The sequence below is a fragment of the Mizuhopecten yessoensis genome, unplaced genomic scaffold (assembly GCF_002113885.1).
Source record: "Mizuhopecten yessoensis strain PY_sf001 unplaced genomic scaffold, ASM211388v2 scaffold9685, whole genome shotgun sequence".
Taxonomy (NCBI): domain Eukaryota; kingdom Metazoa; phylum Mollusca; class Bivalvia; order Pectinida; family Pectinidae; genus Mizuhopecten; species Mizuhopecten yessoensis.
In genome coordinates, this window is record NW_018408171.1 from 1371039 (window position 1) to 1385528 (window position 14490).

Sequence of the window (14490 nt, forward strand, 5' to 3'; positions counted from 1 at the left end):
GTATACATATACAACTTTGGTTCTATCTTTAATTTGCTTTCTACTTAGCTAATGGTAATAATGTACAACATTTATATAGAGCCCTATATAATTTGTAAAATTACTCTAAAGCTCTTTACAACAAATGGATAATAGTAATAGTTATAATTGTGAAACATACATTTAAGCAAGCAATGTGCACATAATTGAACAAATAAAGGATGGTATTTACATGACGTCTTTGCAGAGACCCTAAAATGCAGACGTGAAGAGGTGAGTTTTGATGTCCCTCTTGAATTTGGCCAGGGTATTTGACTTTCTAATAGCAGATGGTAAGCTATTACACAACGTGGCCGAAACCCTCCCAAAGCACCGGTTTCCATAGGTTTCCATAGGTCACAGTACGAGATTTTGGGACACACAACAATGATTCTGACTCCGACCGCAGTGATCGTGACGGCTGATACAGGGTACCGACCTTGAGCTGGAGAGCCACTGTTTGCCGACACTTTGGGGAAAAGACGATTAGTTCCGTCTTTTCCTGATTAAGCTTTACCATGTTGGCGTTCACCCAGATACTGATATCTGTCAGACAAGCTTCCAGATTTTCTGAAACTGTATCCCAACTGTCTTGTGGTTTGATGACCATGTAAATTTGTGTGTCATCAGTATAGCAATGATAGTGAAGACTATGGCGACGACAAATCTCTCCGATCGGTTTGGAGTACAGGCAATACTTTTCGTGGCCCTAACACCTACCCCTGAGGAACCCCGAAATCTAGTACTTTGTCATGTGAGGTTGTTGATCCTATGGCAACCTACTGTCGTCATTTACTCAGGTAAGACTGTATCCAGCATAATGCAGTATCAGTCAATCCATTAGAGTATTCCAGACGTTTATAAAGTATGCCATGGTCGATGACGACAAATGCAGCTGACACGTCCAGCATGACAAGCACCGCTCTGCACTTGTTATTCAATGCAGAAGCTATGCAATTATGTACACGTAGGAGGGCGTCCCATGCGGTAGGCCGATTGCATGTTGTCATGGAGACTGTTTAATTGGAGATGAACCTCTAAATGCTGTGACACAGCCTTCTCCAAGATCTTAGACAGGAAAAGCAGATTTGAAACTGGGCGGTAGTTTTTCAACTCCTCCTTGTTCATTCCAGGCTTCTTCAACAACGGTCTAACATGTGCCTTCTTGAAATACAGTGAACCTTTGACTCAGACAATGATTTGTTCATGATTGAGGTTATCAAAGGAAGCAGTACTTCAAGACATTGCTTTAATAGGTCTGTAGGCAGTGGATCAAGCTCGCAGGACTTCGATTGCGAGGTCATGATGATATTGCGCAACTCATCCTGGGTTGTTGGCGAGAGCTTTGCCAATGGTTCCCCATCAAATTCAATATCAGCAGTCATGACAGAGATATCATTGTCAGCAGAAGAGTTCACTTTGGCAATTTTTTTCCTGATTGAGCTGATTTTATTCAGAAAGTAATCGCTGAACTTGTTTGATAAGTCTTTTTCAGAATTACAGCTTGGTAGGATAAGTTCACCTTTCTGGCCCATTAGGATTTTGGTGAGTTTAAAAAGCTGTCTATGATCCTTACCACATTCTTCGATTCTTTCGGATTAATAAGCCTTCATTGACTGAGTGAGAAGTGAACCAATTAACCGACATTGTTCCTTATAAATCTGTCGTCGAACAGTTGATTTGGTCTTTCACTACTGTCTTTGACTGAATGAAAAGTGAACCAACTAGCCAACATTGTTCCCTATTATAAATCTGTTGGTAAACGGTTAATTTGTTCCGTCGCCACATTCTCTCTGCTTTTCTTCGGTTCTGTTTTTCGGACATTTTCATTATACCACGGGGCATTTGGTCCCACAGTTATCACCTTAGTTTGCAGAGGTGCGTCTCTATAAGGGCTTCTATACCAGATCTGTATGCTTCAACAAGATCATAAACCCCGCCTTCAGTAGATTGAAGGGCGGAAGAAGACTGGATGTCAATGTTGAAATCTGGTATTGAACTTTTGCGGAATTTCCAGAAGCTCACCTCTTTCCTTGCACGATCTGGCTTACTACAATTCAGTGTTGTGTGGACAGCAAGATGATCACCAGATTGGTTCCTTTTTACATCACTTAGACATGGATCAATCACTGAAATAACTCCATCAATGACTGAGTTATCTTCCCTCGTTATGTCCACATCCAGTGTAGGGCCATGGGTGTGTGTAGCTTCTGCACCTACTGAATCAGACCCCTGTAATCTAGTAGTCCACAGGACTGGTAGCATCAACATTAGATAGATTGTCTAAGTGGTAATTAGGTCTCCCGTTATAATAATCTCTTGTGGTACAACAACTTGGTGGTCTAAAAAGGTAGACCATTCATCAAAAAACACTGTACACATTTTTTGTATTTCGGAAAGCATTCTGTTTAGATGGTGGAGGCCTGTAAATGATACACAATCTAAATTGTTTATCACCAGCAATGACAGAACAAGTCATGTGCTCAAAGTGTGTGTATACATCATCATGGCTGGAAGAGAGATGTCTCACACTTAGGCCTTTCTTAAACAGAACAGCCACCCCACCACCACATTTGCCGAGTCTAGCTTTGTGGTGGAATTCATAGCCTGTTGGTATTAGCTCAGCTAGGACCTGGTCATCGATATCTGAACCTAACCAGGTTTCTGTCAATGAAAGAATGTCAATGTCCTGAGATGTTACAAAATCCCAGATGAACAATGACTTATTCTTCACAGAGCGACAGTTTAAGGACACTGAATTCTGAGGAATAACTGACTATCAGTCACCAGCTGTTGTTGGCTTGATGACGTACGCTACTGATGATGTCGGAAACCATGTGGAAGTATCGTTACGAGAATGCACAATGATGTTCGATGCCTGATACTTCTGTAAGTGCAGTATGACACTGCAAGAAAGTGTGCGAGGCGGACAGACCATTTGTAGTGACCAAATGGATGAGATTATCAGTGTTCAGGCCGGAGTGGGTACAACCACTGGTTCCGTTTGATTTAACACCGATAACACTTGGTATTCGCCTAACAGCACCCTTTCCTACCCGTGTCCCAAGTTCTTTTCCGAATTTGATAGTACCTAGTGGATAGTCTTAATAGTGAATCAGATCTGATTGTCCTGGTTCAGTAAACCAACCTGTTCTCCTGATTTAAGTTTGTTCATATTTGGCGGTATGTAGCACTTTATTACCATTACATCTGAAATTGATAATTTATACAAGACATATGGGGTGTTTGCCAGCCTGTCTGTATTCTAGTATGAGATTATTTTTTTCTCTTGGTTGTACCAAGCTGAAGGAACTATAGATATTTTCTGTAGGTTGTAAGCTGACAGATTCGTTCACATTATTAGCTTACCTGGTTCAAAGGGTCTCATGATCTAATGTTGTGGCATAACGTCCATCATTTGTCAGTCTGGCTATTGTTTTTTTCCTTTTAAAACACTTCTAGCCCAGAACAGATAAATGACGAAACTGTTATATTTTTTTCCTAGGTTGTCAGATGACAAAACCGCCTTCTGGGAGCTGGAACTGTACTGGGGTTTGGTTCAACATCACCCATATATCCTCTGGATCCTTATGTCATCTTGATTGTGGTGACCTCAACGGTAACGGGAATGTCGTGGTGTGTAATAATACACACCTGTCCCGTTTATATGCAAACTTACAACACCCATTCTGCTATCCACGTAAGTGTCCATGCAATGTGACGTCATGCCCATGTTAATTAGGTTGTCTTGCGTGGCTTTCCATCATTGGAAAACTCTATCTTACAAGTGCGGTACGAAAATGTTTCCCTGACATGGCAGAGCCAGGGGTATTAGTCAGCCAATTGGCTCACAGTTCTAGTTAGAGCAGGCTTCTATATTACATGTAAAACAGTATTTAGCTTTTACCAAATGTTGTCTGTAGGACTTATTTCATCGTGAAGTATGAACAGCTAAGGACAGATTGATGAAAATTTAAGCAAACCATTTATGATCATTTGGTCTGTCAGTGACGTCTTTAATGACCTTCAACTGAAACCTAATGTAAATTCACAGATCAAAGTCCAGGTGATGTTTGGGCAATAGACCTTCTCACTGAAGTACACAATTCCACTTTGCGGTAAAATTTTCTATAATATGTATTTATTGGCAGTATGTTGTCCATTGTACAAATGATTTATAGGTTATAATTCAATTATTATTGATAAGAACATTTTTTATTTTGTTTTATGATTGATTTATTTTTTCAGAAACGACAGATGTCAAAGAAACCAGATGTAAGTCGTTTTATATAAAATTATTCAAGTAATCTTCATGTATTTAATTGTGTACTTCATCCTGTTGTAAGCATCTTGGATAACACTTATTTTCTTTTACTTCATAGTAAAATGTAATATTCTTATTCACTTGTTCAATGGAATAGAACCCAATGATATATCTCTGATACTGCAGGAGTTCTTGTATTGAACACATTATAGATGTTTCTGGCTCCGAGTTGTCATATTGCTCGCTGTTCTTGGTTGTGTGTGTGTACACCATAACTGGCAGTGTGTTAATTGGATTTTAGCTCACCTGGTTTAAAGGACTGATGAGCTCATGTCGTGGTGCAGCTTCCATTGCCCGTTGTCCGTCTATCCATCAACTTTTCCTTTAAAACACTACTTGTCCTGAACATTGCATTGAATTTTGACTAAAGGAGGAGTGCCAATTTGGGCCTTCTGGTGGCTATATACATACCTTGGGGTTATACCATCATGATATGACATGAAATTAAGGTCAGGTTGGAGACCATTCCGAGATATGAGGGGGTAAAGTGGGGGTTGACGAAGTAAGCGAGGGGACAGGGGAAATATTTTCTGTATCCCCTTTTTTAACACTTTTATTCATAAGTACAGCATTTTTAGCCCAAAAGTCACACTTTAATTTAGACATGCATCCCACTTTCAGATATATCAAAATGTAGGCATTTACATACATTTGGTTTTATATTGGACACATATCTTGGAAAGTCAGATGTACCAATAAACATAGTTATTACATATGAATAAAAGGGTTAAAAAGAATGCCCCCCCCCCTCCTCTCTATTCTTTTCGAACCCCAATTCTTGAGGTTTGGTTAAGATACTTATTAATAATACAATTTGGTAAGATTAGTGTATGGTTCTTATATGTATTTAGGCACAAAAAAGGAAGAATTGTTGACATAATTAAGCCAATATATAATAAGGTCACAGTGACCTACTACTCTTTTTGGCCAGTTTTAATATTTGCAGCCTTAGTGTTATGCAATACACCAAAATAATGAAGAAACCTTAAAGAAATAATATGTTGTATCATCAAAAAGAGACCATTTGTGATTTTGGTCCCCCACTTTACCCCCTCATATCTCGAGATGGTCTCCAAGCTGACCTTACTTTCATGTCATATCATGATGGTATAACCCCAAGGTATGTATATAGCCACCAGAAGGCCCAAATTGGCACTCCTCCTTCGGCATTAGGATATATTCACCTAGATTAACCAGATTTGGTGTACAAAGAAACCTTGGGATGGCACGGTGCAAGAATTAGGTCCCTATGACCTAAGACTTGACCTTTGACCTTGTCCGGGGCATATCTTCTATACTTTTTCACCTTGAGTAACCAGATTTGGTGTACAAGGACATCTTGGGATGGCAGAGTGCAGAATGCAAGAATAAGGTCACTGTGGCCTTTGACTTGACCTACAAACTTAACTATTGAAAAAGTTTGTCCGGGGCATATCTTCTGTACTATTTTACCCAGAGTTACCAGATTTGGCGTAAAAGGACATCTTGGGGTGGCAGAGTGCAGAGTGCAAAAATTAGGTCACTATGACCTATGACTCGACCTTTGAACTTAACTTTTGAAAAAGTTTGTCCGGGGCATATCTTATGTACTATTTTACCCAGAGTTACCAGATTTGGTGTACAAGGACATTTTGGGACATGCTTCCTGACATACCAGTGGGGGACTATAGAAATCATTACCGGTGGGGGACTATGAATTGCCTTGCAATACTCTGCCTTGTTTAATTATCCAGGTGAGCAATACAGGCCCTCTGGGCCTGTTATTTACATTTGTGTATCCACTTTCATGTGCCGTTTATAATTACTTCATGTATAAGAAGGGGAAAAAACAAGCAAAAATTGCACTTTTACAGAGACCTTATAATTAGCTTGTCTTAAAAGGTTCATTTTTAAAGTTCAAAATTTAAAGGAAACCTGGTGAAATAATTTTTTTTATCTATCTTTAAAGATGAAAACTGAACTTCATTTATGTTACAAATTTGGATTAAATTCAATATATATAAGTTGGTGTCAGAAGCTTAGTTTCAAAGGCTTAATTGATTGTGAATGAATTTTTCCCCTACAGTTGATCCAAGTGTGACTGTAGCTGTTGTCGTGATAACACTGATGGTGCTGGTATTGGTATATACATGGTATCGTGAGTATGTGACAGCACTTCTACATTGTGTCTTTTTAAGATTAACATGTAGAGGATGGAAATTTTACTGTTTTACCTTGACAGAAACAGATTGTATAGCCCAGAATCTTGTATCCACTTTAACTTACTTTAGATAATATATTGCTGCACTTTGAAGTGTAAATTACAAGCAAATGATGAAGACAAACTTTTGTATTAGAGATGTTATTCTTAAAACATGATACTTTTACTTTAAAAGGTTTATCACGTACAACCAATGAGAGGAATGGAAGTTCGCTTCCCTCAGGTATGTCATCTTTGTTATGTAATTTTCCAAGACCTTGTCTGAAATGTCAAGGTCATAGTTAAAGGTCATAACATCTGAATTACTAAACTAATGGTGAATTATTAACCACTGGGGCAGTATTATGTGACCGTTCGGAATGCTGTGCATGGTGACTTCGGCATGGCATTTCAGTGAGATAGCACTATAAAGTTGGCATTAGATCCGCGCTATCACAAGCACACCAACATACCCTGTCTCCTGCATACACACACGCAAACACGCATACACTACACACATGGAGGCACGTCCTTTAATGACCTTAGCTGTTAAAAGGATGTTAAACAAAATTAAACCAAACCATTCTTTTACAAAAAAACATAATTTCTTCTATTGATTTACTGCATAGAAATGAAACTAAATGATTTTTAGCTCACCTGGTCCAAATAAAGGCATCTGTCTGTCAACAATATCTTCAAACAACTTCTTCTTCATAACTGCTGCTTGAAATTCAACCAAATTTATCTAGAAGTATCTGTAGGTGGTGGGGATTCAAGCTTGTACAAATGGAGGGGCTGACCCTCAAGGGGGTTGAGGGGCAGGGCTAAAAAGTGTTTTAAATTGGAAATGATGAAGTTCTCCACTCGATAACAATTATATAAAATTGCTGAGTAAAGATCTACCCATATTTTACCAGAATGGCCCCAGCCTGTGGATACTATTAGTCACTTGGTCATAACTTTTAAATGGTTGAGATCCCCACCCCATATTCATTTATACAATTGCTAGGCACAGAGCGGCAGATACAACAATGATATTAAAAATTGACCCTGGAATCTTATTTCCTACTACTTTCATTGAGAATCTTTTATCGTGATTGATTATATATCCTGGTGACGATACAGGCCATCTGGGCCTCTTGTGTGTCATTTATATGTATTTTCCAACAGTGGACACAATTTCACAGATGCTTTTATAAGAATAATTTCCTTAAAATCAAGGTGACAATTTGTTGTCAAATGACTTTAGTTGTTTGATAGTCTTTAAGGAGATAATGATAACAGGATTGAAAGTGAGGAGGATATTAAGGCTCTGTCTTACGCTTCTTTTAGAATCATCACAGTCCAGCAGTGTAGTAATGATACCACTTAATTCAGATTCAAGTGTACATGATCCTGCAGCAAGTTCCATTGTGCATGGTTTAGCACAAGTGCAGCCAGGTTCCAGTGAGCATGATTTAGCACAAGTGCAGCAAGGTTCCATTGTGCAGGATTTAGCACAAGTGCAGCCAGGTTCCAGTGAGCATGATTTAGTACAAGTGCAGCCAGGTTCCAGTGAGCATGATTTAGCACAAGTGCAGCCAGGTTCCAGTGAGCAGGATTTAGCACAAGTGCAGCCAGGTTCCATTGTGCAGGATTTAGCACAAGTGCAGCCAGGTTCCAGTGAGCATGATTTAGCACAAGTGCACCCAGGTTCCATTGAGCATGATTTAGCACAAGTGCCGCCAGGTTCCAGTGAGCATGATTTAGCACAAGTGCAGCCAGGTTCCATTGTGCTTTATTCTGAACCAGTGCCGCCAAGTGCAAGAATGCTGCCTTCAGCAGCTGGCGGGATGTCTTTATCATTAGGATCTGATTTTGGCAATGGTAAGTTTAGAACAACATTTATTTTCAAAACAAGATACCTTGTAGTCAGAGTAATGGAAACGTTCAGAGCAAGCCTTTGAATATTAAATCAACTGCATATGTAAACACAAAAGGTAGGTTGTTGCTATCAAGAAAGGGAAAGTCTAAAATTGGTGATAGTATATGGTCATGACATCAAGTTCAGGATTTCAATATTTTTATCGATTTTATCAGGGAGATGCAAGGGCCACCCTCTCCTATGTGCTAAAGAAAGATAAGCTTGCTCTGTTAATCAGTTAGGGAGACAAGATCATTAAATCTTTGTCTCTATGATACAATTTGATATATATATATATATATATTTTACTATATCAACGTGGAACAAAAACAATCTGTTTTAGTCAAGAATTTCAACAGTTAATACATTAATAACTAACACTAGATTATATGAAACAATATGATTAATTTAGGGAAATCTTATATTTCATTTTTATATCATTTGATTAACCAAATCCAATCAGATACCTTGTAGACTGTTATCAGTTCATTTGTCCGGGGGGGGGGGGGCATGTTAGCTCTTCATGTATTGTAACATGCTGTTGTCCGTAGTCAAATTTTCCTTTAAGAGTGTACTAGCCAGTCCAGAAGCTTAACAAATTATGACTGAATTTATGACTTAAAAAAGACACTAAATCATTTGTCTGGACCATATAGCTTTTAACTGTGTAGCATTGTTTGATGAAACTTCATGCAGTAGATTTGTGTTTTATGACAGATTAAATAGCTACCTGTAAATTTCTGGACTTAAACTTTTGAACTGATGAATTGCTGAAACGTTAAAAGTATGAAGACCTGCAGGTAATGTTGGGTATCATACAAATCAATAAACCCAAGGTCAATGTTACATGAACTTTCATAAGTGCAAAGTGTTACATATCACCTAACCCTCAAGGACCAAATTGTAGTAGAATAGCCTTGTGATGTCCTGCTCACTTTGTTGTTTATTCTCTTTGAAGACAGTGCACTGGACGGTTTGTTGACTAGTGGAGGAAGAGTTAGCCTTGACGAAGCTGCTGATAGACTATAGATCTTCCTTTACACTCCCCTGTACATTGGGATCCTCATGAGGCATCAGTGGGACTCTGTCACAAAGGTTGCTGTGCATTAACAGATAGCCTTTTACCACAGGAGGAAGAAAACAGTCGGGAGTAAAAGGGCGACAAGTACTAGAAAACTTTACTACAATCTGTTCCTATTTTACAAGTGGTCAAATATTTTGTGACCTACACCTCAGGGGCATCAACCAGGATGAGGCCTAAGGTGATGTTATTTGTCCAGTAGCATGCAGGGATGAAAGGTTGTCAAGTGTGTTAAAATGAATGACATTCAGTCATATTTAATGACAAAAATTTGTTCAAAATTTCAAAAAACTTCTTCTGAAAAGCCAAAAAGCCTAGGGAGATCATGGTATTCAGCCAGTTTTTTGCTGGGAAAAGGTCTATTAATTTCGTTCTTATGAATTACCTTAACCCATATTCAAGGGTCCTGGAAGGTCAAATGCATTGAAAACAATTTAATAACTTCTACTAAAAGTCCTAGTGTGGTGATCTTTGGCCAGTAGTGTCCTGAAATAAAATACTATTAATTTTGTTCAAATGAAAGACCTTTACCCGTATTCAAGGTCACAATAAACAAGAGACCCACAGTAGTGAAATTTAGCAATTACATGTTACATGTTAGGAAAAAGGGCTATGAAGTCTGTGGAAATTAATGTCCTTGACTAATCTTCAAGGTCACAGGTCAAAAGAAAATCTTTAAATGACTATTTCTGAATATCAAAGAAATGACAACATAAAGGGTTATATCATTTGTTCCAATGAATGACCTTGACCCGTTTCCATAGTGACAGTATGTTGAGATTGTTCAGCCTCTTGTTATCAATCAGGAAGCCTAGGGTGATTGTATTTGGGCAGTGGCATGCTATGATAATGGGCTATCTAGCTAGTTTATTCAATTGAATGATCTTGACCCAGTTTCAATGTCATTTGTTGACATTTTTAAAAACATTTTATTGACTTCTGAATGATAAAAGAGGCTTGCTGAAGTACATGAAAATTGGCAATGTAGGTTAATTGTTTACATTAATATGATGGGTTAGTTTTTAGTGACCAAGAATTAGACCATTCACTGCATTGGATTAACTAAAGCTGGCTCTAATTAATAATGACTTAATGGGATCCAAGGTAGATTGTTAGGTATTTATTTGACTCTCCTACAGATCAATTGTGGCATACTAATTATCAATATATTTTGATGGTGAAATTTGAGTAAGTGTGTAGCACATGTTTATATAGCTTCAAAACTGTCACTTACTACTAATGATATCAATAGTACAGTACATCATACATCTAACATCTCAACAGGGATTGAAATAATTGATATCGTCAATCTCAAGGTTCCAATACAATAAGCAGTTACAAACAGTGTGATGACTTCAATACATCTCTGCACAACATCAGTCCCTTTTTTAAGTATAAATTTTAAATAAAATGTACTTAGATAGACATTGTAAATGCAACATGTAATGAGTATATAGTTGACGTAGAAATTAACAAAAAGCCTATTTGGAAAAAAGCTCAGAAAAAACTAGGGTATGTCAGTGATATATACCAGACACTGGGTAATTAGAAATTATAAAACAATCACTATGTCATATGGCCATGTCATAAATATGGTATTACACATGTGTAATAAAACCTAAAGGTGCTGTGATTGGTCAAAACGGTGGGAAAATATTCCTATTCCACTACAAATGTGTGAACTTTATTAACTGATTTTTAGCTCACTTTAAACAACTTCTTCTGAAGAAAGAACGGCCTAGAGTTGTAATATGTGGCTGAAAGCTTTGTTGGTAGGAGCCTGACAAATTTGAGATTTAAAATGACATTGACCTACTTTCAAGGTCACAGGGGTCAAATATGTCAAACACTTCAAACGACTTCTTCTGAAGAACTGAAAGGTATAGAATCTTCATATTTGGCTGGTAGCTTCCTTGGTAGAGCCTGACAAAGTTTGAGAATGAAAATGACATTAACCTTCTTTCAAGATCACAGGAGTCAAATATGTCAATCGCTTCAAGCGACTTCTTGAAGAACTGTAAGGTATAGAATCTTCAAATTTGGCTGCAAGCTTACTGGGGAAAAGCCAGACAAAGTTTGCGAATGAAAATTACCTTGACCTTCTTTCAAAGGACTCGGGAGTCAAATTTGTCAAACACTTCAAACAACTTCTCCTGAAGAACTGAAATGTATAGAATCTTCAAATTTGGCTGGTAGCTTCCTAGGAAAGAGCCAGACAAAGTTTGCAAATGAAAATGACCTTGACCTTCTTTCAAGGTCACAGGAGTCAAATATGTCAATCACTTCAAACGACTTCTTCTGAAGAACTGAAAGGTATAGAATCTTTAAATTTGACCGGTAGCTTCCTGGGAAATAGCCTGACAAAAATTGCGAATGACTGGTAGCTTCCTGGGAAATAGCCTGCGAATGACAATGACCTTGACCTACTTTCAAGGTCATATTGGTCAAATATGTCAAACACATCAAAAAAACTTCTTATGAATAAAGTACAGGCCTAAAGTCATGAAATTTAGCTGAAAGCTTCATTCGTAAGAGCCTGACAAAGTTTGCGAACAAAAATGACTTTGACCTACTTTCAAGGTCACAGGGGTCAAATAGGTCTCAACCTTCAAACGAATTCTTCTGAAGCTCTGAAAGCCCTAGAGTCATGATATTTGGCCAGTAGCATCCTATGATGGAGCTTGACAAAGTTTGCAAATGAAAATGAGCTTGACCTACTTTCAAGGTCACAGGGGTCAAATCCTTCAACGACTTTTTCTGAAGACCTGAAAAGCCTAGGGTCATGCTATTTGGCCAATACCATCCTATGATGGCATACAACAAAGTTTGCCAATGAAAATGAGCTTGACCTACTTTTAAGGTCACAGGGGTCAAATATGTTAAAAACTTCAAACAACAATATCCTAAGAACCATTTGGACTAGTTATGATACTTGGGTATGTTATGAAGCCCAGCAGTGCAAATCGTTTTCTTAATTACAGTAATGAGGTCAAAGGTCAACTTTAAACGCTAGTGGGGTCAAAGGTCAACATGGGTTAAAAGCTTTAACAAACTTCTTTTCAAGTTCCATAAGGCCCAGTGTCATGATATTTGGCCAATAGGTACCTGGGATGGAATGCACTTCATTAAAATGACCTTGACCTACTTTCAATGTCTCAGGGGTCAAATATGCTAAAACCTTCAAACAACAATATCTTAAGAACCATTTAGTTTAGAGTCATGATACTTCGGTAAGTTATGTAGACCAGCTGTGTGAATCGTTTTCATTATAACAGTAATGAGGTCAAAGGTCAACTGTAAGTGCTAACCGGAGTCCAAGGTCAACATGGGTTAAAAGCTTTAATATTAAAATTTCAAATTACAAACAACAATATCTTAAGAACCGTTTAAGAGATGTTAAAATGTCTTGTGTTTTAGTTCCCAAATTTGGTCTGAAGTTACCTATATGTCAGTTCCATGTAACAAAAGAAACAGGTGAGCAAACAGGCCCTCTGCGCCTCTTAAGTCTGAAGCATCACTAGGGAAGGGCAATCATTTCTTAAAAAAAGGAGGTTGGTTCGACCCCTGAGGCCAGGGGGCGGGGCCCTGAAGGGGAACTTGGCTAAATTTGCTTTAAAACGCATCTCCTGCTAAACTCCAGAGAGGATTTCAACCAAATTTAGTCTGAAGCATCACTAGGGGAGGGCAATCATTTCTTAAATAAATGAGGTTGGTTCGGCCCCTGAGGCCAAGAGGGCGGGGCCCTGAAGGGGAACTTAGCTAAATTTGCTTTAAAACGCATCTCCTCCTAAACGCCAGAGAAGATTTCAACCAAATTTGCTTGGAAACTTCATTGGGGGAGGGCAATCATTTCCTAAATAAATGAGACTGGTTTGACCCCTGGGGCTAGGAAGACCCAAGAGGAAAATTATCTAATATTTTGCTTTAAGACGCTAATATCCCCTAATTGCCTGAGTGGATTGTACAAAATTTGGTCAAAAACATTATTGAGGAAGAACAAACATTTCTTAATTGAATGAGGTTGATTTTCCCCCTGCGGTCCTAAGAAATGGTACAGCTAGATTATCATATTCTGTGGTGTAGTTTTCATAAATTTTTAAAAATTGGTTTCTAGATTTATAAAAGCTTATAGTTGAATGAAAATTAAAGTATTGTCTAATTACACCCTGTAATATGACATATTACTTATTTCAAAATCTGATAACATAGCAACTCAATGGAGGCCTCTGATTAGTTGAAAGTCAGATATTGTGCTCCCAGTTGGGTTAGAACATAGATCTTGTCTGGTTTTGAGGAATTTCATATAAAGATGTACTAATGCATTCAGTTGTAATGACTTGAATATAAAACCAGGTGAGGGATACAGGTCCAATGGACCTCTTGTTATTGTTTGCTATCTTAGCATGTATGTATATTAGGCACAGGCCATTTAATTGATGAAATACCTTTGCATGAAACTTTATGTATTCTGTGATACTCTTTACTAAGATAACTGTGATATAACTCTATGCAAGATAATTAGGGCCCCGTATCGGAGATACGGGTGCCCTATAGTAATCACTCTGTCTGTCTGTCCGTCCGTCCACAAATTTTGTTCCTGGCTGATAACTTTGGTATTTATTGACCGATGTACATGAAACTTGGTCAAGATGTTCAGTTTACAAAAATACACATTGAGGTAAAAAATCAAGGTCAAAGGTCAAGGTCATTAGGTTCAAAGGTCAAGGTCAAATTTTACAACTTTTCACTAGTGAACATTTCCCCATGACATTATGAAGCAAAGTTGATCAGAATTAAACAAGGAGTCAACTGACCAAAGGTCAAGGTCATCGGGTCAGGGGTCAAGGTCAAATTTTGTAGCTTTTCACTAGTGAACATTTCGCCATGACATTATGAAGCAAAGTTGTTTGGAATTAAACAAAGAGACACACCGAGGTAAAAAGTCGAGGTCAAAGGTCAAGGTCATTAGATTCAAAGGTCAAGGT

General features: G+C 38.1%; 1 protein-coding gene across 6 annotated transcripts in view; it reads left to right on the forward strand.

Moving 5' to 3' along the window:
- The window catches only part of LOC110458672, a 27458-nt gene extending 16125 nt beyond the window's left edge, over positions 1 to 11333 (forward strand). For 5 of the 6 annotated variants that reach the window (XM_021510504.1, XM_021510501.1, XM_021510506.1 and 2 more), the window contains 7 exons: positions 3524 to 3718; positions 4267 to 4293; positions 6408 to 6479; positions 6718 to 6765; positions 7854 to 8141; positions 8286 to 8387; positions 9383 to 11333. In XM_021510504.1, coding sequence (XP_021366179.1) covers positions 3524 to 3718; positions 4267 to 4293; positions 6408 to 6479; positions 6718 to 6765; positions 7854 to 8141; positions 8286 to 8387; positions 9383 to 9453 — 803 coding nt within the window. In that variant the 3' untranslated portion in view covers positions 9454 to 11333. The remainder of the gene's footprint in view (positions 1 to 3523; positions 3719 to 4266; positions 4294 to 6407; positions 6480 to 6717; positions 6766 to 7853; positions 8142 to 8285; positions 8388 to 9382) is intronic. The other variant, XM_021510505.1, reaches the window with a different exon arrangement.
- Positions 11334 to 14490: the final 3157 nt, after the last annotated feature.